Source organism: Carcharhinus amblyrhynchos, chromosome 1 (assembly GCF_965287045.1).
Source record: "Carcharhinus amblyrhynchos chromosome 1, sCarAmb.v2.hapA, whole genome shotgun sequence".
NCBI lineage: Eukaryota > Metazoa > Chordata > Chondrichthyes > Carcharhiniformes > Carcharhinidae > Carcharhinus > Carcharhinus amblyrhynchos.
The window spans coordinates 8,525,730-8,550,554 of record NC_137324.1 but is presented as its reverse complement, the minus strand read 5'-3'; the positions used below and the strand labels follow the sequence as shown (position 1 = coordinate 8,550,554).

The following is a 24,825-nucleotide window of genomic DNA, read 5'->3' as shown; positions in this document are numbered from 1 at the left end:
GCAGAACGTGGAATCGTTGTGAGTGGAGATTAGGAACAGCGAAGGGAGGAAGACGCTGGTGGGTGTCGTTTATAGGCCCCCGAATAATGATCTGGAGGTGGGGCGGGCTGTTAACGCGCAAATAAATGTGGCGTGCAGGAATGGAACGGCGGTAATTATGGGGGATTTCAATCTACATATTGATTGGTCGACCCATATTGGACGCGGTGGGCTTGAGGAGGAGTTCTTGGAATGCTGCCGGGACAGTTTCCTCGAACAGTGTGTGTTGGAGCCGACGAGGGAGCGAGCTATCTTAGATCTGGTGTTATGTAATGAGGCGGGTAGAATTAGGGACCTTGTGGTGAAGGATCCTCTTAGGAAGAGTGATCATTGTATGGTGGAGTTTCTGATGCAGATGGAGGAGGAGAAAGTGGGTTGCCGGACATGTGTCCTTTGTTTGAACAGAGGGGAATGTGGTAGGATGAGAGAGGAATTGGCAAATGTTGACTGGGGGAGTGTGTTGGAAGGTAGGTCTGCTGAGGAACAGTGGAGGATCTTTAAGGAGATCTTTCTTGGTGCTCAGCAGAAATTTATTCCGATGGTTAAAAAGGATTGGAGGAGGAGAGGTAATCAGCCGTGGATAATGAAGGAGGTGAAGGAAAGTGTTAAATTAAAAGCAGATGCGTTTAGAGTAGCTAAGAGTAGTGGGCGAGAAGAGGATTGGGAGAGGTTTAAATGTCAACAAAGAATGACATTGATAAAGAAGGGTAGGAGAAACTATGAAGCTGGGCTAGCGCTTAATATAAAAAAGGATAGCAAGAGTTTTTATAAATACATAAAAAGGAAGAGGCTGGCTAGGGTGAACGTTGGACCCTTAGAGGATGAGAGGGGGGACTTAGTGGTAGGGGATGGGGAAATGGCTGAGGCCCTGAATAACTTTTTTGTTTCGGTCTTCACGGAGGACGTGAATAATTTGCCGGGTGTTAGCAATGGAAAGATGGTAGGAGTGGAGGGCCTGAATGACATTACTGTTACTAGAGAGGCGGTGCTCGACAGACTGGAGGGACTGATTGTGGACAAGTCCCCAGGACCGGATGGAATGCATCCAAGGGTTCCGAAGGAAATGGCGAAGGTGATAGTGGATGCCTTGGTGATTTATTTTCCAAACGTCGCTGGATTCCGGGGAAGTGCCGGAAGATTGGAAAACGGCTAATGTTACGCCGTTGTTTAAGAAGGGTGGCAGACAAAAGGTGGGGAATTATAGGCCGGTTAGTTTAACGTCTGTTGTAGGTAAAATGTTAGAATCCGTGATCAAGGAGAAAATAGTGAGGCATCTCGAGGATAATTGTTTGGTAGAGCAGACGCAGCACAGTTTCGTTAAGGGGAAGTCGTGTCTGATGAATTTATTGGAGTTCTATGAGGACGTGTCTAGGGCGGTGGATAGAGGAGAGCCGATGGATGTGGTCTTTCTTGATTTTCAGAAGGCGTTTGACAAAGTGCCTCACAAGAGGTTATTGCAGAAGGTCAGGGGGCATGGAGTTGGGGGTAGGGTGTTAGCGTGGATAGAGGATTGGCTGTCAAATAGGAGGCAGAGTGTGGGGGTCAATGGGTGCTATTCGGATTGGCGGTTGGTGACTAGTGGAGTGCCTCAGGGGTCGGTGCTGGGGCCTCAGCTATTTACCATTTATATAGATGATCTGGAGGAGGGAACCGAGTGTATGGTGTCGAAATTTGCTGATGACACCAAGATTGGTGGAACGGCAAATTGTGCAGAGGGTGTGGAGAGTCTGCAGAAGGATCTAGATAGGCTGGACGAATGGGCCAGGAACTGGCAAATGGAACTTAATGTTGGCAAATGTGAGGTTGTCCACTTTGGTAGGAAGGACTATTACTTATGTGGCGAAAAACTGCAGCATGCGACGGTGCAGAGGGACCTCGGGGTCCTTGCGCATGAGTCGCAAAAACCCAGCCTGCAGGTGCAGCAGGTGGTCAGGAAGGCGAATGGGATGCTGACCTTCATAGCGAGGGGGATGGAATATAAAAGTAGGGAGGTCTTGCTGCAGCTGTATAGGGCACTGGTGAGGCCGCAGCTGGAGTACTGTGTGCAGTTTTGGTCGCCGCATTTATGCAAGGATATTTTGGCCTTGGAGGGAGTGCAGAGGAGGTTTACTAGGCTGATTCTGGAGTTGAGGGGGTTGAACTATGAGGAGAGGCTGAATAAACTAGGCTTGTACTCGTTAGAGTTTAGAAGAATGAGGGGAGATCTCATTGAGACATATAAGATGTTGAATGGGATGGATAGGATAGAGGTGGAGAGGCTCTTCCCGCTCAGAAAGGACAGTAGGGCTAGAGGGCACAGCCTCAGGATAAAGGGGGGGCGCGGTTTAGAATGGAGTTGAGGAGGAACTTCTTCACTCAAAAAGGGTGGTGAATCTCTGGAATTCTCTGCCCGTTGAAGTGGTGGAGGCTGCCTCGCTCAATATTTTTAAGACACGGGTTGATAGGTTTTTGATAGGCAAGGGGATTAAGGGTTATGGGGGAGGGCGGGAATGTGGAACTGAGCCATGACAGATCAACCATGATTTTATTGAATGGTGGGGCAGGTTCGAGGGGCTAGATGGCCTACTCCTGCTCCTATTTCTTATGTTCTTATGTTCATCCCACAGTCCAAAGATGTGCAGGTTAGGTGAATTGGGCGTGCTAAGTAGTCCCTTAGTGTCCCAAGATGTGTAGGTTTGTCAGGGGGGGACCTGGGGTGGGATGCTCTGTTGGAGAGTCGGTGATGACTCAGTGGCTTCCTTCTGCATTATAGGGGTTTTATGGAAGTGGATAAACCTGTATAAAACACTGCTTCCATCTCAACTGGAGTATTGCATCAGTTCTGGAGATCACTGTTTATGAAGGATGTGGAAACATTAGAGAGGGTGTAGAGGAGGTTCACAAGAATGGGTGAGGAATGTCAGTTTCTCAGATTGGAGAAGTTGGGATTGATTTCCTTGGAGATGAGAAGGTGAAGAGGAACTGTTCAAGCTGGGCTGGACAGGGCAGATGGGAGAAGCTGTTCCCATTGATTGAAGGATTAAGAACCAGAGAGCACAGATTTAAGGTCATTGGCAAAACAAAAGTGACATGAGTAAAATTATTTTCACTCAGCGAGTGGTTAGGATCAGGACTGTGCTGTCTGGTGGAGGAACATTCAGATGAGGTTTTCAAAAGGAAATTTGATTGTTATCTGAAAATCAGAGGTGGTGGCATAGTGGTATTATCACTTGATTAGCAACCCAGAGACCCCGGGCAAGATTTGGGGACTAGGGTTCGAATCTCACCAAGGCAGGTGGTGGTACTTGAATGTGATTTTAAAAAAAAGTCTGGAATTATGAATCTACTGATGACCATGAACCATTGTTGTTTGTTGGGAAGACCCATTTGGCTCACTAATGGGTGGATCTTTAAAAGAGGATGCCATCCTTAGCACCTCGCCCAGAATGTCAGCTGCCATTTAGTGCTCCACTCTATGGGATGGGACGTAGACGCACAACATTCTGAATCAGAGGCAAGAAAGCTGCCCACTTCTTTTACCTCACCATTGGTGGTGTGCTTAGGCCTTAACCACTAGAACTCCCTCCTTAAACCTCCTCCTACTTTCTCAACAGTGACTATTGATACAGAAGTTAACTGCAGAATAGCAAAAGCAAGTTCTTTCTGTAGACTGCAGTCCACTGTATGGGAACGTCGAGGAATCAGCCCGGCAACAAAACAGAAGGTCTACAGCTCCATGGTACTCACTACCCTCCTGTATGCCTGCAAAACATGTATTGTGTATCAAAGGCATGCAAAACAGCTCAATCATTTCCACATGATCTGTCTTAGAATATTGCGCATCAGATGGCAAGACAAAGTACCAGACACTGAAGTTCTCTCTAGAGCAAGTCTACCATCAGTCCACACACCGCTGATGAGAGCACTGACTCGGTGGGCAGGTCACGTCATCCGTATGCCAGATGAGTGCATACCCAAGCAGCTCCTTTTTGGGGAACTCTCTGCTGGAAGACGCTCATATGGTGAGCAGGAAAAACGTTACAAAGACACATTCATGGTCTCCATGAAGTCACTTGACATAGACACAACTACCTGGGAAACGCTGGCATAAAACCGCCCTACCTGGCGTTGCCTCATCCACAAGGGCTGTCAAGCTTACGAAACAAGGTGTATTGCTGAAGCACAACTTAAGTGCGAGCTGCGCAAGTCCAGAGCCACCAGCGTAACAACTACAGTGTCTATACAAGTCTGTCCGATATGTGCCAGGACATTCCGTGCCCGAATTGGCCTGATCAGTCATCTTAGGAAATTTCGCATCTAGCCTCAAAATGACTAATGGTGTCATGGTCGTCATCAACTATGATGGACAAACAATAACTTTCTCAGAAGACTAAGGAAATTTGGCATGCTGGCTAAGACTCTCACCAGCTTCTACAGATGCACCACAGAAAGCAGTCTTTCTGGTTGTATCACAGCTTGGTATGGCTCCAGCTCTGCCCAAGACCGCAAGAAGCTACAAAGAGTCATAAATGAAGCCCAGTCCATCACGCAAACTAGCCTCCCATCCGTTGATTCTGTCAACGCTTCCCACTGCCTCGGAGAAGCAGCCAGCGTTTTTCAGATCCCATGCATCCCGGATATGTTCTCTTACACCTTCTGTAGGAGTAAAAATACAAATCTGAGGACCTGTACCAACCGACTCAAGAACAGCTTCTTCCCTGCTGCCATCAGATTGCTTTGCACTAAGTTGATCTTTCTCTACACCCTAGCTATGACTGTAACACTACATTCTGCACCCTCTCCTTTCCTTCTCAATGAATGGTATGCTTTGTATAGCACGCAAGAAACAATACTTTTCACTGTATACTCATACATGTAACAATAAATGAAATCAAGCTCCTCTGCCTCTCTACCCATAAAGCTCCCTACTTGACGACACCTTTGGCCTAATGTCTCCTCCTTAGGCCCGGTGTCAGATGATACTCCTTGGAACTACCTGGGGATGTTTCCTGCACCTTTAGAAGGTGCTAGAATGATCTCTGCCTTTTCTGCTTTCTCAGGGACTGACTCTGAGTGGAGGGGAGCAGGAGGAAGCTATCAATAAAATGATTCAACAGCTGAAAGTGAGGTTCCCAAAACTGAGTGAGAATTACTGCATCACGACGGATGCGATTGGGGGAATATTGACCGCCACAGATGCTGGTGAGTTTCAATATAGCCAGGTTCACTTTTATTTTTAAGATTGAACTTGTATGTTGGGGTGCTTTTTGTTTGACCCAGTGGTTGCGTTTTGAAGCTTGTTGTCAATTTTCCTCAGTTGGAGCAAACCAGCATTTATTGACCAGGTTCCATTGCTGTGGAGATACTGGCGTAAGTGGCAGCATCAGTGTTCTAGCAATCCAAAGGCCCAGGCTAATACTCTGGAGACATGGGTTCAAATCCCACCAGGACAGTTGGTAGAATTTAAATTCAATGAATCAAATCTGTAATTGAAAGCTACCCTCCGCAATGGTGACCATGAAACTATCGTCGATTGTCGTAAATTGGTTCACTAATGTCCTTTAGGGAAGGAAATCTGCCTGGTCTGGCCTACATGTGACTCCAGATCCTCAGCAATGAGGTTGACTCTTAACAGGCCTCTGAAATGGCTGAGCAAGCCACTCCACTCGGCGCAAGAGCGATTTAGGGCTTGGGCAGCAAATGCTGGCCCGGCCAGCAATACTCACATCCCATGAAATAATTTTTTTAAAAACCCCTAGTTGCCCTGAGAAGTGGGTGGAGGCCACTTCTTGAGCCGCTGCTAATGATTTGACACGACAAGGTATCTTGTCAGGCCACTTCAGAGGGTGTTGGGACATTAATGAAGAGCCACATGAAGGCCCCGTCTGTGTAAGGACAGCAGAGTTCCTGCCAAAAGGGACGACCATGAATTCGAGTTTTTAGACAATCTGCTGGCTTCACGTTCACTTTTGCTGATAACCCAGCTTTTTATTCTCCAGAATTTTAAGAAGTGAATCCAAGTTCACGAGCTGCCTCGGGATTTGAACTCTGGATTATTAAGTCCCATGTCACTATTTGTCCAGATAATTGGAAGGTGCCTCTTTCCGAGGAGAGGCCAGAGCTGCTTGAGATGATGAATAGCGTTTGAGCCACACTATTTGGGAGTAGGGTCGGTGGGGGGGGAGACGTGGGAATGGTCGAGTGGTATTGTCGCCAGACTATTAATCCAGAAATTCCACTAACATTCTGAGGACCTGGGTTCGAATCCCGCCACAGCAGATGGTGGAAGTTGAATTCAATAAAAAAAAATCAGGAATTAAGAATCTCCTGATGACCATGAAACTGTTAGGCTCCAGAATTCCAGACCTCGTGGTCTGGTACAAGTGTACAAGTTCATTAGGGGTTCCTTCTCTGTCTTACATGACGTTGCCAGTCTCCTCCTCCTATTGTTCTGTCTCTCAGTCATTGTTATAAATTAGTTTATTTATTCATAGGCTTGTATTAACATTGCAATGAAGTTACTGTGAAAACCCCCTAACCGCTACACTCAGCGGTGCCTGTTCAGGTACATCAAGGGAGAATTTAGCATGGCCAATGCATCTAACCAGCACATTGTTTGAACCGTGGGAGGAAACCGGAGCACCCGGAGGAAACCCACGTAGACATGGGAAGAACATGCAAACTCCACCCAGACGGTGACCCAAGCTGGGAATTGAATCCGGATCCCTGGCGCTGTGTGTCAGCAATGTTAGCCACCGTGCCACCCATTTCTGCAGAGAATGCCAATTTATATTCATTGGTCAATTAAACATATTTGCAAAGGAGGCTGACACTAATTGGTTCTGACCTCTGATCATGCACTGTCTGTGAGTTAGTGGTCTGTGCCAAGGTTAGTTGATTCTGAGCTGTGAATGTACACAGCATGTCTCAGCATGATGTAATATGGACCTCAGCATGATTTATCCCATGAGAAAATGTTGCTACAAATACATTGTGGAAAATGTTATAAAAATGACAAAAAGAAAACGTTCCGTTGCCCACAAAACCATTGTTGGAAAAGCCCACCTGGTTCACTAATGTCCTTTAGGGAAGGAAGTCTGCCATCCTTACCTGGTCTGGCCTAGATGTGACTCCAGAGCCACATGTGGTTGACTCTCGACTGTCCTCCAAGGGCAACTAGGGATGAGTGATAAATACTGGCTAGCCATGACCTGTGAATAAAAAAAAAAGTCAAGCAGCCACCTAATTGTACTCCACTGTGCCCCTCCCCACAGCCTGAATGTAAATATGTTCCTGGCTCTTGATGGCAAATATTGAATATCTGTATCAATCTATGAAATTGCACCAGTTGTTTGGGTGAGGTAACAAAGAGAACAAAGAACAACACAGCACAGGAAAGAGGCCCTTCGGCCCTACAAGCCCACGCCGTCCATTTTAGCACTCAGTGAATGTCTCATTCCAATCCTCCTCCTACCTACGACTTTTGTCTACATCTCGTGGACTCCACAATAAAGGGATGCAAATTTAGAGAATAGAGGTGAGACTTGCTTCATGACTAACCCATACTTCTGTGCCTGACCTGCTGCAGGAGCCCCTCCTATATTGACTGGTTCTGGATCAAAAATTTATGCAAGTTTTGTAACCTCTTTACCCTTTAACCCCCTCCTCCCCTCCTCCCCTCCTCACCCCCTCCACCCAAACACCCACCAGGTGGAATAGTGTTGATCTCGGGAACTGGTTCCAACTGCAAGCTCGTGAATCCGGACGGATCGGAGATCGGCTGTGGAGGTTGGGGTCACCTGATGGGAGACGAGGGATCAGGTGAGTGAAGAGGAATCATGTTTTCGGGAAGTGTGGGCTTTGGAGTACAGGCAGGGAGAGGTGTGTATGGACAAGACACTGGCCCATATTTCAGCATGTTGTAAGAGTTCAAGTGCTTTCTGCTTGTTCCGGAGAGTTTGGAGTTTTTCATCACTCTCGCACAACATCCTTTCCGCTGGAGACAAGTGCAGGATGGAGTTACAAGGATACCAGACCTGTCGGAACTGATTGAACTGATATTTTCTCTCTACCAGGGAAGACTGATCTGACTTAAAAAAATAAAGTATGAAGGTGATTGATAGGGTCGAGATAGAGAACATATTTCCACTTGCATGGAGTCCAAAATTGGTGATTATCAATACACATTAGTCCAATATGGAAATGGGGAGGAACTTCTTTACCTCGAAAGCAGTTAGAATGTGGGCCTGGGTACCATAAGTAGTTGTATAGCAACATTGCAGAGTTCCAGATTCAATGAAGGATGCCCTCTTGATAAAGGTGACTGCCCATTGTATCCACTCTGCAAGGAATTCTCTGCATGCAAGGATGGACTGTGTTCATAGAATCATTGAACCCCTACAGTACAGAAGGAGACCATTTAACCCATCTCGATTCTGCACCGACCACAATCCCACCCAGGCCCTATTCCTGGAACCCCACTCATTTATTCTGCTAATCCCCTGAGACGAGGGTCAATTTAGCATGGCCAGTCCACCTAACCCACACATCTTTGGGCTGTGGGAGGAAACCCACACAGAAATGGGGAGAACGTGCAAACTCCACATAGACGGTGACCCAAGCCGGGAATTGAACCCGGGTCCCTAGCACTGTGAGACAGCAGTGCTAACCACTGTGCCACCGGGCCTCCCGTCGTGTTGATGCAAAGTCTTTCAAACCTAAAATCCAGACTTGATCTGAGCCTCTAGGTCCTTGTCATTCAGCCTCCCTACACTTGCTAGAAGGACTGTGCACAACAACTGCTGCTGCCACTACCCCCCACACCCCCTTCCTCCAGCAATAGGCAGTGTCTTTGGTGGGGGAGTGAAGAAGAGATAATAGCAATGAATATAGCTAAAATACTTTTTCATTTGCAGCTTATTGGATAGCTCACTTGGCTATGAAGACGGTGTTTGATGCTATTGACAACTACAAGCCCACGTCATTCAGCATCCGCCTGGTAGAGGAAGCCATGTATGATTACTTCCAGGTTAGAAGCTGTTACTATAGTGATCTGACAGTGCGGGAATTATTTGACAAGGGCCTTTTGAGTCTAGAACTAGAGGCATAGTTTGAGGATAACTGTTTTCGGACTGAGGTGAGGAGAAATTTCTTCACCAGAGGGTGATGAATGTGTGGAATTCACTACCACAGAAAGTAGCTGAGGCCAAAAGGATGTCTGATGTCAAGAAGAAATTGGATATGGCTCCTGAGTCTAAAAGAGTCAACGGATATACAGTCCAAAGATGTGCGGGTTAGGTGGATTGGCCACGCTAAATTACCCCTTAGTGTCAGCGGGGCTAGCAGGGTGAATACATGGGGTTATGGAGATAGAGCCTGGGTGGGATTGTGATCCGTGCAGACTCGGGCTGAATGGCCTCCTCCCTGCACTGTAGGATTCTACATGGGCGGGGGGGGAGGGGGAAATCAAGATATTGAATTTGATGATCAGCCATGATCAAAAAGTTAAAGTTTACTTATGAGCCACAAGGAGGCTTAAATTGACATGGCAGTGAAGTTGCTGTGAAAATCTCCTAGAAATGAATGGCAGAGCAGGCTTGAAGGGCCGTATGGCCTACTCCTGCCTCTGGCTTCTCTGTCTGATGACCCCTTAACTTGCTGCCGAAAGGAAGTAAAGTGATGGGATGGTAATCAGCCGGATTGGATTTGTCCTGCCTTTTGTGGATGGGGCATACCTGGAAATCAAAGCAGGATTGATAACGTATTGGTAATTATGGACTAGTAATTCCAGAGGCCTGGAATAATGTCACAAGAGATATTAGTTCAGATCTCACCACAGCAGCTGGGAAATATAAATTCAACTAAAATAAATGTGGAGGAAAATCCAAGTCTCAGTAATGTTGAAGCTACCAGATTGAAACAAAAGCTCAACTTGTTCACTCGTGTACTTTTGGGAAGAAACTCTTTATCTGGCCTGATCGTGGTAAATTGCCCCTTAGTGTCAGGGGGATTAGCAGGGTAAATGCATGGGCTTACCGTGGTAGAGCCTGGGTGGGATTGATGTTGGTGCAGACTAGATGGGCCAGATGGCCTCCGTCTGCACTGTAGTGATTCTATGATCATTTGACTTCAGATCCATAGCAATGTGGTTGACTTCTTAACTGAAATGGCCTGGAAAGCCATTCATTGGGATCAAGCTGCTACCAAAAAAAAACAGAATTCCTGGAATTTAGGGGGGAAAAGCTAGGGAGTCAGGAACTAGATTGCTCTTCCAATGACTGCTATAAGTTCTGCCTGTGATTTTATGGACTGACTCTCAGATATTTTCACTCCCTCTCTATGATAACCAGGTGTCTAAGCGAATGGGCATCCTCACTCACCTGTATCGTACTTTTGAGAAATCCAAAATAGCTGGATTTTGTCAGACGTTAGCGGAAGGTAAGCCTAACTTTTCTACCTTTTTTTTAGGGGTGTGATAGTTTTGCGCATAGGTTTGGCTGTCCTTGGCCTGTTGCATTGTTCCAGTGAAGCCCAACGCAAACTAGAGGACTAGCACCTCACCTTCTGATTAGGCACTTTACAGCCTTCTGGACTCAGTGTTCAATACATTCAGAGCATAGAAACGTTGAAACAGGAAGCAGGAGGAGGCCATTTTGCCCATTGAGCTTGCACCAACAGAAAATACCATCCATGTCCTATCCCCGTAACCCCACACATGTCCTTTAGGGAAGGAAATCTGCTGACCTTAGCTGGTCTGGCCTACATGTGACTCCAGAGCCACAGCAACTCTCAGCTGCCTTTGGGCAATTAGGGATGGGCAATAAATGCTGGCCAACCATGTTCCATGAATGAATAAAAAAAAATTTATCCTGCTGGTCCCCAGAGACGGTATCTCCAGCCGTGCAGCCTTCCTTCAGTGCTGTACCAGAGGGTCAGCACAGAGTTTTGTGCTCAGATCTCTAGGGTTGAATATGAACTCTCAGCCCGTTGACTGAGTCGCGGCAAACGCAGCAATTTGTGCTAAAATACTGCAGATGCTGGAATCTGAAACCAAAACGGAAAATGCTGGAAAATCTCAACAGGTCTGACAGCGGAGAGAGAATAGAGCCAACGTTTCGAGTCTGGATGACCGTTTGTCAGAGCTGAAGACATTAGAAAATGGGGTGAGATTTGTACTATTGGGGGAGGGGGTGGGGTTGGAATTGACAAATATGTCATACACGAAAAGACAAAGGGGCAATTTAGCATGGCTAATCCACCTAACACGCACATCTTTGGACGGTGGGAAGAAACCGGAGCACCCGGAGGAAATGTAGGGAGAACGTGCAAACTTCACACAGGGAATCACCCAAGCTGGGTCTCTGGCACCGTGAGGCAGCAGTGCTAACCATTGTGCCCCTGTGCTGCCCTTTTCAGCTGAAACATGATAGAAATACATTTCTTAAAGGCATAGTATTGACATTATAAATCTTGCTTTCCATCTCCACCCCTTTTCCCCCCCCAAAACTAGGGACATTTGTGACTTATCTGAGGCTGCCCTTCAGAAATCTGCTGACCTTAGCCCTGCTATTCGCACATCCTGATCCTTTAATGTGTGGCTATTAGAGCCCTTCTTAGCCATGATCGTGACCATTTGCGTTCTCTTTTTTTCTATGACATATTTGTCAATTCCCCCCACCACCACTCTAACAATATAAATTTCACCCTATTTTCTAATGTCTTCAGCTGTGACAAAGATTCATCCAGACTTGAAAGGTTGGCTCTATTCTCTCTCCACAGATGCTTTCAGACCTGCTGAGATTTTCCAGCATTTTCTAATTTTGTGTCAGATTCCAGCATCGGCAGTATTTTAGCATAAATTGCTGTGTTTGCCACGACCCAGTCAACGGGCTGAGAGTTCATATTCAACCCTAGAGATCTGAGCACACAAACCCGGGCTGACCCTCTGGTACAGCACTGAGGGAAGGCTGCACGGTTGGAGATACCGTCTCTGGGGTGAGGCATTAAAAAGTCTGACAACACCAGGTTTCAGTCCAACCGATTTATTTGATAGTAAGTCAATAGTGAATTTACTATCAAATAAATCGGTTGGACTGAAACCTGGTGTTGTCAGACTTTTTACTGTGTTTACCCCAGTCCAACGCCGACATATCCACATCGTGAGACATTAAAACAAGGTGTCATGTTGCCCCTTGCAGGAGGTATAAGACCCCCATGGCAGTATTTTGAACGATAGTAGTCATGATGTGGGTATGCCGGCGTTGGACTGGCGTTTACAGTCTGTGCTTTATATGCTCTGTCTGAGGCCAGAACTCTCCATTCACCTGACGAAGGGGCTAACCCTGAAAGCTTGAGTATATTATCAAATAAATAGGTTGGACTAAAACCTGGTGTTGTCAGACTTTTTACAGTATTTTGAACAACAGAAATCTGCTGCCCACCCTCCAGGCTAACGTCACTGAGGTACATTGCCTGCTCATTCATCCTAGTACGGCTTGTGGGAGCTTGCTACACAAGTAGGGAAGGCGATGGCTTAGTGGTATTATCGCTAGACTGTTAGTCCAGAAACTCAGCTAATGTTCTGGGGGCCCAGGTTTGAATCCCACCATGGCAGATGGTGGGATTTGAATTCAATTTAAAAAAAATCTGGAATTAAGAAACTGTCGATTGTTGGAAAAGAACGATCTGGTTCACTAATATTCTTTAATGAGGGAAACCTGCCACCCTTACTCCAGAGCCACAGCAATGTGGTTGAATCTCAACTGACCTCCAAGGGCAACTAGGGATGGGTAATAAATGCTGGCCAGCCAGCGATGCCCATGTCTCACAAATGAATTAAAAGAAGTGCAAATTGTCTGCATTATTTCCTACATTATGATGGTGACTACGTCATGTACAATGTCATTGTAACAGAAAGTTGTTCCATAGAAACGTAGAAAAACTACAGCACAAACAGGCCCTTTGGCTCACAAGTTACGCCGATCATGAGGAACTTCTTCACTCAAAGGGTGGTGAATCTCTGGAATTCTCTGCCCGTTGAAGTGGTGGAGGCTGCCTCGCTAAACATTTTTAAGACGCGGGTTGATGGGTTTTTGATAAGAGAGGGGATTAAGGGTTATGGGGAGAGGGCGGGAAAGTGGAACTGAGCCACGACAGATCAGCCATGATCTTATTGAATGGCGGGGCAGGCTCGAAGGGCTAGATGGCCTACTCCTGCTCCTATTTCTTATGTTCTTATGTCCCTCCTTACTAGGCATACCTATAACCTCTATATTACTAAGCTTTCATTGAGTTCAATCTCACTTCTTGTGATGGAGGATTGACACTTAAGCACGTTTTAAAAATATCTTTGAACACTTATTTGCAGTGGCAGTTGCTGGAGACCATTTATCTCGTCACATCTTCACGAGAGCAGGACAGGAGCTAGCCTGGCATGTGGCCGCTGTGCTGCCACAGGCGGATAAGGTAACAACATGAAACACTGTCTGGAGAAGGTTGGCTTGGAAGTCAAGCTTTTGAGCTCTTAACAGCTTCTGTCTCGATTCTTCCTGCTTCAGGACAAGCTTTTTCACCTCAGGAATGTTGTCACGAGCGGTGATAGAGGGGAATAATGTAAATGCAGCTGAGGGGTGGCACAGTGGTTAGCACTACTGCCTCACAGCACCAGAGGTTCGATTCCTGGCTTGGGTCACTGTCTGTGTAGAGTTTGCACGTTCTCCCTGTGTCTGCATGGGTTTCCTCCCACAGTCCAAAGCCCTGCTAGTTAGATGCATTGACCATGCTAAATTCTCCCTCAGTGTATCTGAACAAGCGCCAGAGTGTGACGACTAAAGTTTATTTATTAGTGTCTCAAGTAAGGCTTACATTAACACTGCAATGAAGTTACTGTGAAATCCTCCATGGTTGCCACACTCTGGCACCTGTTCAGGTCAGTGCACCTAACCAGCACATCTTTCAGACTTGGGGATTTGCACAGTAACTTCATTGCAGTGTAAATGTAAACCTACTTGTGACACTTTAAACTTAAACTGATTCTTCGTTCTGCTGCAGCACAGCATTACATGGGGCCATTCTCATCTCAAGAATTGCTTTACGCATTGAGTATAAAAGCTGGCAAATTATATTAATGTTATTTAATGTTGGTTAGGCCACATTTGGAACACTGTACAATTCTGGTCACCACACTACCAGAAGAACATGGAGGCTTTGGAGGGAGTACAGAAAAGGTTTACCAGGATGTTGCTGATAGGGAGGGTATTAGCTATGAGCAGAGATTGAATAAACTGGGATTGTTCTCCCTGGAAAGAGGCTGAGGAGGCAACCTGATAGAAGTTTATAAAATTATGAGAGGTATAGATATGGTGAACAGTTGGAAGCTTTTTCCCAGAGCAGAAATGACAATTACAAGGGGGCACAAGTTCAAATTGTACATGACATGGTCACCATCGTAATGTAGGAAATGCAGACAATTTGCACTTTTTTTTAAAATTCATTTGTGAGACATGAGCATCACTGGCTGACCAGCATTTATTGCCCATCCCTAGTTGCCCTTGGAGGGCAGTTAAGATTCAGTGGAGATGTGCGGGGAAAAGTTTGTTTACACGGATGGTGGTGGGGGCCTGGAATGCACTGCCAAGTGAGATGGTTGAGGCAGACACGTGAGTGATATTTAAGACTTTTATCTGGATAGACACGTGAACAGACGGGGAATAGAGGGATACAGGCAGTTAGCCTAGATAGGACAGTGTGATCGGTGCAAGTTTGGTGGGCCGAAGGGCCTGTTCCTGTGCTGTACTGTTCTTTGTTCTTGCATTTTGTACCCACAAGAAGAAACATGAAGGCAGTCAATAGGGTGGGTGGAAAGAACATCATCTCATGGTGGAAATCCAGAGTAAAGGGGGATCTACAGCAAAATCGCCTAGTTCTAGCTCTGTCAACTGAAATTCTGAAGACTCAGATAAATAGATTTTATTGAGTAAGAGAATCGCAGTACCATGACTTAATCAGAATTTTTTTTATTCGTTTGTGGGATATGGGTGCCAGTGGCTAGGCCAGTATTTATTGTCCATCCCTAGTTGCCCTTGAGAAGGTGGTGGTGAGCTGCCTTCTTGAATCGCTGTAGTCCACATGCTGTGGGTTGACCCACAATGCCGTCACGGAGGGAATTCCAGGATTTTGACCCAGCGACTGCGAAGGAACGGCGATATATTTCCAAGTCAGGATAGTGAGTGGCTTGGAGGGATGGTGGGGTGTTCCCACATGTCTACTGCCCTTGTGTTTCTAGATGGAAGTGGTCTTGACTGAGCAGGTCTGAGGGACTGAATGGTCATAACTTCTTATGAGCAGTGACTTGCCCTCAGATATCTGGACCCTGTTGTAATTGTGGAAGAGAAGGAAAAGTATTATGGGGCTAATCACAACAACAACTGGCATTTTGTTTAGCATCTTCAACATAGTAAAATGTTCCATGGCACGGAGCATTATCTAGCAAAATCTAGCCCTTGAAATATCAGACAGATGGAAAAGGAATCTTTAAAAGGAAGAGAGGAGAGCTGGAGAGTTTGGGGCTTCGGCAACTGAAGGCACGGAAACCGTTGACTCAAAACGCCAGAATTATGGTGGCGGTGACGGCGAGAGATATCTGATGGCTGTGGGGATGAGGAAATCTACAAAAGATCGGTGGGAGTCAGTGAGCACAAGGGGTGGGAAGCAAGAGTTTTGAATACTTTGGTAGGAATAATGGTAGGAAGGACTATTACTTACGTGGCGAAAAACTGCAGCAGGCAACGGTGCAGAGGGACCTCGGGGTCCTTGTGCATGAGTCGCAAAAACCCAGCCTGCAGGTGCAGCAGGTGGTCAGGAAGGCTAATGGGATGCTGGCCTCCATAGCGAGGGGGATTGAATATAAAAGTAGGGAGGTCTTGCTGCGGCTGTATAGGGCTTTGGTGAGGCCGCAGCTGGATTACTGTGTGCAGTTTTGGTCGCCGCACTTACGCAAGGATATTTTGGCCTTGGAGGGAGTGCAGAGGAGGTTTACTAGGCTGATGCCGGAGTTGAGGGGGTTGAACTATGAGGAGAGGCTGAATAAATTAGGCTTGTACTCATTAGAGTTTAGAAGAATGAGGGGAGATCTCATTGAGACATATAAGATGATGAAGGGGATGTATAGGATAGAGGTGGAGAGACTCTTCCTGCTCAGAAAGGACAGTAGGACTAGGGGGCACAGCCTCAAGATAAAGGGGGGCGCGGTTTAGAACGGAGTTGAGGAGGAACTTCTTCACTCAAAGGGTGGTAAATCTCTGGAATTCTCTGCCCGTTGAAGTGGTGGAGGCTGCCTCGCTAAATATTTTTAAGACGCGGGTTGATGGGTTTTTGATAAGCGAGGGGATTAAGGGTTATGGGGAGAGGGCGGGAATGTGGAACTGAGCCACGACAGATCAGCCATGATCTTATTGAATGGCGGGGCAGGCTCGAAGGGCTAGATGGCCTACTCCTGCTCCTATTTCTTATGTTCTTGTAAGCACAGGCTTACAAGCTGTGCAGGGTGGGAGGTCAGCTGTGAGAGCATTGGGAAAATGAAGGGCTAATAACATAACAAGGTGAGTTGAGGCAGGGGAGCAGACAAGGAGATGTTGCAGAGGTGGATGTAAGCGGTATGAGTGATGGAGCAAATAGGTCAGGAGCTCCACTCAGGATCTCTCAATAGTTATGGTGCAGAAGGAGGCCATTTGGCCCATCATGTCTGCACCAGCTCTCCGAATAAGCATCATGACTTAGTGCCATTTCCCAGCCTTTTCCCCATGCCCCTGCACAATGTCTCTGTTCACTTGAATATCCTGATTGAACCTGCCTCCCCCACAATGCATTCCAGACCCCAGCCACTCGCTGTGTGAAAAAAATTTTTTCTCACATCTCAATTGCTTCTTCTGCAGATCACTTCAACTCTGTGCCCCCTCATTCTTGATCTTTTTACGAGTAGGAAAAGTTTCTCACTATCTACTCTGTGCAGCCCCCTCATGATTTTGAACATCTCTACCAAGTAAGAACATAAAAACTTGGAGCAGGAGTAGGCCATCTGGCCCCTCGAGCCTGCTCTGCCATTCAATAAGATCATGGCTGATCTTCTTACGGACTCAGCTCCGCTTACCCACCTGCTCACCATAACCCTTAATTCTTATGTAGTAGTCTTTGGTGCAGCACCTTGTCAAATCTCCTCTCCACCTTCTTCACTCCAAGGAGAACAGTTCCAACCACTCCAATCTACCCTCATAACTGAAGTTTCTCATCTCCGGGACCATACTTGTAAACCTCTTCTGCACTCTCTCCAATGTATTCACATCTTTCCCATAGTCTGACAGCCAGAACTGTACACAGTGTTCTAGCTGAGGTCTAACTGATGTCTTGTTTTTTTTATTCATTCTACATGGGTGTTGCTGGCTGGCCAGCACTTATTGCCCATCCCTAGTTGCCCTCGAGAAAATAGTGGTGAGCTGCCTTTTTGAAACACTGCAGTTAGTGAATGATACAACTGAGTGGCTTACTAGGACATTTCAGAGGGCAGTTGAGAGTCAACCCCATTGCTGTGGCCCTGGAGTCACATGTGGGCCAGACCAGGTAAGGACGGCAGATTTCCTTCCCTAAAGGGCATTCGTGTTTTTCTGACAATCAACAATGGTTTTATGGTCATCAGTAGATTCTTAATTCCAGATATTTTCATTGAATTGTGTTAGGGGCTGTTACGACAGTTTTTAAATACAACAAAGAAACATAAGAAATAGGAGCAGGAGTAGCCCTTCGAGCCTGCCCTGCCATTCAATAAGATCATGGCTGATCTGAAGTGAATCAGTTCCACTTTCTCCCCATAACCCTTAATTCCCCTGTCTATCAGAAACCTATCTACCCGTGACTTAAGTATATTCAGTGAGGTAGCCTCCACCGCTTCAGCGGGCAGAGAATTCCAGAGATTCACCACCCTTTGAGTGAAGAAGTTCCTCCTCAACTCTGATCTAAACTGCTCCCCCCCCCCCCCCCCCCCCACCCCCTTATCTTGAGGCTGTGCCCTCTAGTCCTGCTGTCCTTTCTAAGCAGGAAGAATTTCTCTACCTCTACCCTATCCATCCCTTTCGTTATCTTATACGTCTCTATAAGATCCCTCCTCATCCTTCTAAACTCCAACAAGTACAGACCCAGTCTATTCAGTCTCTCTTCGTAGGCTAACCCCCTCATCTCCGGTATCAGCCTAGTGAACCTCCTCTGCACTCCCTCCAAGGCCAATATATCCTTCCGCAAGTGCGACGACCAAAACTGCACACAGTACTCCAGCTGTGGCCTCACCAGTGCCCTGTACAGTTGCAGCAAGACCTCCCTACTTTTATATTCTATCCCATTCGCCTTCTTGATCACCTGCTGCACCTGCAGACTGGGTTTTTGCAATTCATGCACAAGTACCCCCAGGTCCATATGCACCGTCATTCAACGATCATTCAAGTAGCCAAAGTAACAGTGGTTTCAAGATGATTTATTAAACTATAGCTATGAAACCCCATTCGGAGTGAAAAGTTCAGAAATACAAAAGCAATTAAAGCCTTAGCTTCGATTACAAGTAACTAGCATTTACCAGTAAAGGAGTTATCTTTATCTAATCATAGTTCAGGTTGCATCATGCACACAGAGGTGTATTATAATGTCCAATTAAAACTTGTGCATGTTATATTGTCAAGAAATGATAGTTATATCTGACCAAATGGTATCTCAAGCTCCCTTTCCATTGTTCCTTGTTCTAATGGGCAGATATGAACTGTAGCTGCACATCATTCAGTTAGATAGTCCTTGACCCTTATGGGACTTTCTTTTAATCAAAACCTGCCATTTGCACATTGCTTTCCCTGTGTGACTGAGATTCAGCTTGCAGCTTGTGTGATTTTTAAACTTGTGTGACTTTTGATCCTTCCAATTCCGCTATCTGCCGTGGCAGGATTTGAACCCAGGACCCCAGAACATTAACTGAGTTTCTGGATTAATAGCCTAGTGATAATACCATTAGGCCATCACCCTCCTCCTCCGTGGCGGATGTTAGTTGGAGCTGACTCTGTTTCCCTGGGAAGATTTGGGTGCAGGTTTAACTGCTCTTTCTGTTCCAGAAACTGCATGAGGGGGAGCTGGGTCTGACTATCGTCTGCGTGGGATCCGTGTGGAACAGCTGGAACCTGCTGAAGGATGGTAAGTTGCAATGTGGGTCCGCAGGAGAGGACCTGGAATGATTTACGTGTAGCATAAGAGCGCGGTTATGAGATTGACAGGAATCCCCAGTGCAGTCCACGTAGTCTGCCTCATCAGCTGATATCATAGATTCCCTACAGTGCAGAAGGAGGCCATTTGGCCCATCGATCCTGTACTGACAACAATCCCACCCATGCCCTATCCCCCTAATGGCCCCCCCCATATTTATTCTGCTAATCCCCCTGACATTAAGGGGGTAATTTACCATGGAGGAAACCGGAGCACCCAGAGGAAACCCACTCAGACACGGGGGAGAAAGACGTGCAAACTCCACACAGACAGTGACCCAAGTGGGAATCGAACCCGGGTCCCTGGAGCTGTGAGGTAGCAGCACTAACCACTGTGTCACCTTTTGATCGTAGAAAAATCTTGTCACTCAGAAGAATGCCATTCTGCCTATGCTGGCTCAGTCTGAGAAAGAGCTACTAGATTTGAAACATTAGATGTAGAGAACAGAAAAAAGCCATTCAGCCCATTAGCTCTGTGCTGGATTAGCTCCACTCTCTTGATCTTACCCCACAGCGCTGCCAAATTTCTCTTGTCAAGTTTTTATCCAATTCCTTTTTGAAAGTTGAATCTGTGTCTGTACGTTCCAGTTCATCGCTGCTTTAAAAAAAAATCTTAAAAGGCTAGTGCGCCTTTAGTGGTAGATTTTTGTTGGAGCAGATTCGATGGGCCAAAGAGCCTTTACAGCACTGTATGACTATGATTGTCTTTTGCCAATTACCTTAAATCTGTGGCCTCATGAGGGGAACAGTTTCTCTGTGTTTACAGTACCAAAACTCCTCCTTATTTTATTTTGATGTTTGTTATTTTGAACACCACCTGGACAAATTTTTTAAAAAAAACCAACAAGCATTTGCAGTTATAAATAGGGATATAAGTGCAGCGCGATAGGGCAGCACAGTGATTAGCACTGCTTTCTCTCAGTTCGATCCTCAGCTTGGGTTACTCTCTGTGCAGATTCTGCACATTCTCCCCGTGCCTGCGTGGGTTTCCTCCAGTGCTCCAGTTTCCTCCCACGGTCTGAAAGATGTGCTGGTTAGGGTGCGTTGGCCATGCTAAATTCTCCCTCAGTGTACCCAAAGAAGCGATGAGGGGATTTTCACAGTAACTTCATTGCAAGCCTACCTGTGACACTAATAAACTTTAAAAATCTTGCCTTGAGCTTTGCTACTGGAAAGTGACCAATTCCACTCCCCCTCAGTCACCACATGATTGAAATTCCTCATCCCTGGTACTATGTTAATAAATCTCTCCCTCTCCAAAGCAAATGTTATTGTTTTTGGGAGTTTCTCAGATGAGATATTAAACCCAGGACCTATCAGATGGACCTACAAAGGAAGGATAGCACCTATGCAGTGTCATGGCCAACTAATGTCACCAGATTGTCATTGCATCTGTGTTTGTGGAATGCCCTATCGGTGGGGGTACAGCAATAACTAAATTGGTCATAGTTATAGAGGTGTACAGCATGGAAACAGGCCAGTCAGCCCAACTTGTCCACACTGCCCTTTTTTTTAAACCACTAAGCTAGTCCCAATTGTCTGCATTTGGTCCATATCCCTCTATACCCATCTTATCCGCGTAACTGTCTAAACGCTTTTTAAAAGACAAAATTGTATCCACCTCTACTGTTATCTTTGGCAGCTCATTCCAGATGCTCACCACCCTCTGGGGAAAAAAATTTGCTCCTCTGGACCCTTTTGTGTATCCTACCTCTCACCTTAAGCCTATGCGCTCTAACTGATCTGTGCCCCTCCTTATTTCATCAACCTCTATAAGATTGCCCCTCAGGCTCCTACGCTCCAGGGAAAAAGTCCCAGTCTATCCAGCCTCGCCTTATAACTCAATAGTCCCTGGAATGAAGAGGTTATCCCAATATGAGGAGTTGAGTGAATTGTGTTTATATGCTGTGGAATTCAGAAGAATATAGAGGCGACCTCATTGAAACCTACAAAATTCTGAAGGAGTTTAATTGGGCGGAGATTGTTTCCACTGGTCACGGAATCTAAAACACGGGCACGGTCTTGGGGTGAGGGGCTGATTATTTAGGATCGAGATGTGGAGAAATTACTTCACTCAGGGTTGTGGAATTCCCTACCCCCGAGAGTTGTGGATGCTCCATCTTGAACATGTTTAAGGACGGGATAGACAGATTCTAGGTGTCTCAGAATTATGGGATATGGGGAGTAAGTAGAAAGATGGAGTTAGAACCCAAGATCAACCATCATCCTATTGGATGATGGAGCAGTCTCGATGGGCTGTGTGGTCTGCTCTTTTTTTAATGTTCTTATGGAATCTTGCTCTGCACAAATTGGTAAAATGTAAACATAATTTACAGAAACGAGAGAAAGAGGAGGTCATTCTGCCCATCAAATCTGCCCTGCCATTCATTGATCTTGGTTGATCACCCAACTCAATAGGCTGACCGTGCCTTCTCCCTTCTCCCTTCCCGCCCCCCCCCCATATCCTTTGATCCCCTTGCCCCAAGTGCTATGTTTAATTCCACCTTGAAAACATGATGTGGATATGCTGGTGTTGGACTGGGGTGGGCACAGTTAGAAGTCTCGCAACACCAGATTAAAGCCCAACAGGTTTATTTAGCAGCATGAGCTTTTGGACTGCTGCTGCTCCTCCTTCATCCTAATGAAGGGGCAGTGCTCTGAAAGCTCGTGATTCCAAACAAATCTGTTGGACTTTAACCTGGTGTTGTGAGACCTCTTACTTGGAAACATACAATTTTTTGACTTCAACTATTTTGTGTGGTGGTGAATTCCTCAGGCTCACTACTCTCTGGGTGAAGAAATTTCCCCTCATCTCTGCGCTAAAGATCTACCCTGTACCCTCAGACTGTGACCCCGTCCTAGTCTTGAACACCCCTGCTATCGGGAACATCCTTCCTGCATCTCCCCTGTCCAGTCCTGTTGGAATTTATAGGTTTCTGAGATTTCCCCTCCTCCTCCTTACTGCGGATGCTTTGAGGTTGTTACAAATGCAAGTTCTTCCTTTTCTCTTAGGATTTGTGGAAGTTTTGCAGGAAGCCAAACAAAAGCCAATGGGAAGGGATCTGAAGAAAGTGACCCTGATGAAACTGAAACGCTCCTCTGCGCTGGGTGCGTCCAAACTTGGCGCCAGACACGTTGGTTACGATTTACCAATGAACTATGCGGACAATATAGACATCTTCTTTGAACATTGCTTCAGTCCCTAGAGACACTTATAGATTGTTTTGACAACAGTGTTGTCAAACTGTGGCCAATGAGGTCAAAGTCTTTTAACTCAGAGAGGATTCAAAATGCTTTTTTTATTAATTGAACAGTTTTGTATATTTTCCATGAAAAAGACAATCAGTTAATTCAAGTTGTATTACACTTGTTTCCTAATCAGAGACGCTTTGTATTCAATGACATTACTGAACAATCTCACTGAGGATGGTACACTGACTGGTGCATCTCAAGTCTTTCTCTCCTACTTGGATGGACAGTCGCTCTAGCTTTCCCTAAGGGAGGGTGGAATTTGCCCAAAAAAGTTCTAAGTGTCGAAAGGTGCGGGAAAACTGGAGTAATTCGTGTTGGTTTTTTTTCAGGGTGAGTTCACACTAGGATCTCCCACACTCAGTGCAATGCAGAGGTCCTATTCACACCCAGGAGGCTGAAAGCAACAGAACTGCCTCCCATTTGCAGGCCAGCCAGGGATACCCGCAATGTTCCCCCAACCCCCTCCCTCCCTCCAGACAGCCCAATCGCAACCCTTCCCTGACTATTCCCAGCCCCCTCTCCCCACCCCCATCCATCCTCGTCCTGCCCCGACCTCTGGCTCTGGGAGGATGTTAGCTTGTTCAAATCCTGCGACTCATTCACCCAGTATCTCGATCCTCGATTGTTTCTTGATGCTTGCCTTGGGAAAGAGGAGGTTAGAGGATTGGGGGTTGGCAGAAGGGGGCCGACCCGTGTACAGTTCTCTCAGATGCCAAGTGGTCAAAGCACAAGTTTCAGGCTCTCCTCACTGTTCCAACACTGCATCTAATCAAAGAGAAGTGTCAGGGAGTTAAACAGGAGTTGAGTGAAACATTAGCTGATGACCCAAGTTTATGGTTAATGTGGATGGTTTGGTCTGATTGGTATGTTTCCCTGTAACTATTAGCAACTGAATTCACTGCTCACAATGCAATCTCTTTTACATTGAGACAAATGCAAACTGAGTGCCTGCTTTGCATAACACGTTCACTCAGTGACTACACATGACACTGACCTTCCAGTTGCTGGCCATTTTCGTTCACTATCTAGCTCTCACTCACATTTCTGTCCTTAACCTGTTGCAGTGTTACAGGCTTTTCCCACCTGTTTTTTGGGGCGAGCTAAGTTGAATGAATTTACGGTGCTCTGCACCACAGAGTCTCTCAGGGGATTTATACAGGTGGGGCCTAATCCCAAGAGATAGCATTGGGTTGCAGAGGGTGCTTTTTGTAATATATATAAATGATTTGGAGAAAAATGTAACTGGTTTGATTAGTAAGTTTGCAGACGACACAAAGTTTGGTGGATTTGCGGATAGCAATGAGGACCATCAGAGAATACAGCAGGATGTAGATCAGTTGGAGGCTTGGTCGGAGAGATGGCAGATGGAGTTTAATCCAGACAAATGTGAGGTAATGCATTTCGAAGGTCTAATACAGATAGGAAATATACAGTAAATGGCAGAACCATTAAGAGTATCGATAGGTAAACTATTGGACTATACCATGTGCCCAACTGCCCAACCTTCTCTTTGTTCTGGGAATCTGTCAGAGCAAGAGGCAAGCTTGAAGAACAGCACCTTATCTTCCGATTGGGCACTTTACAGCCTCAACGTTGAGTTCAAAACATGAACTCTGTCCTCCATTTCGATTTTGTATTTGCAAAGCGCTAGTCTATCTTTTTTTGTTTTTGCTTTCATACCAAGCTGTCCTTCATTCTCCCGTTGGCACTCACTCTGGACAATGCTTCACTACAACAACTACCAGTCCCTTTGCCTTTTGTTTCAGGATATCTTTGCTATTTAATCTCGCGCACCCTTTACCCATATCTCAGACCTCCCCTTTTGTTTGCCTCTCTTTTCAGCCTTTCACAAACATAAAACCCATCTCCCTTCCATTCTGAGGAAGCACCATATTGGACTTGAAACGTTAACTCTGCTTCTCTCCACAGATGCTGCCAGACCTGCTGAGTATTTCCAATACTAGTTCTTTACTTTGGGATGGAGATTAATAGGCCCTGGGGATTTTTCAGCCTTCATTCAATCTCCCCAATACCCGCAGCACTGGGGACTCAATGTTAAAATGGCGGCACGGGCTCGTTGGGCCGAAGGGCCTGTTTCCCAGGCTGTTTTGCTCTTTGTTCATTCTAGTGAACCTACACCACTCTTCTTCCCGCTTTAGCCCTCATAGTGAGAGGATTTGAGTACAGGAGCAGGGGTGTCCTGCTGCAATTACAGTAAGGAGTCTCAACACCAGGTTAAAGTCCAACAGGTTTATTTGGTAGCACAAGC

The 24,825-nt window shown here is 46.1% G+C and overlaps 1 protein-coding gene across 1 annotated transcript in view; it reads left to right on the top strand.

Moving 5' to 3' along the window:
- Nucleotides 1–24,592, top strand: part of nagk (N-acetylglucosamine kinase) — a 30,123-nt gene extending 5,531 nt beyond the window's left edge. Inside the window, exons 4-10 of the mRNA XM_080192865.1 lie at nucleotides 5,079–5,220; nucleotides 7,729–7,839; nucleotides 8,934–9,046; nucleotides 10,368–10,455; nucleotides 13,385–13,482; nucleotides 19,158–19,236; nucleotides 22,317–24,592. Coding sequence (XP_080048991.1) covers nucleotides 5,079–5,220; nucleotides 7,729–7,839; nucleotides 8,934–9,046; nucleotides 10,368–10,455; nucleotides 13,385–13,482; nucleotides 19,158–19,236; nucleotides 22,317–22,510 — 825 coding nt within the window. The 3' untranslated portion in view covers nucleotides 22,511–24,592. The remainder of the gene's footprint in view (nucleotides 1–5,078; nucleotides 5,221–7,728; nucleotides 7,840–8,933; nucleotides 9,047–10,367; nucleotides 10,456–13,384; nucleotides 13,483–19,157; nucleotides 19,237–22,316) is intronic.
- Nucleotides 24,593–24,825: the final 233 nt, after the last annotated feature.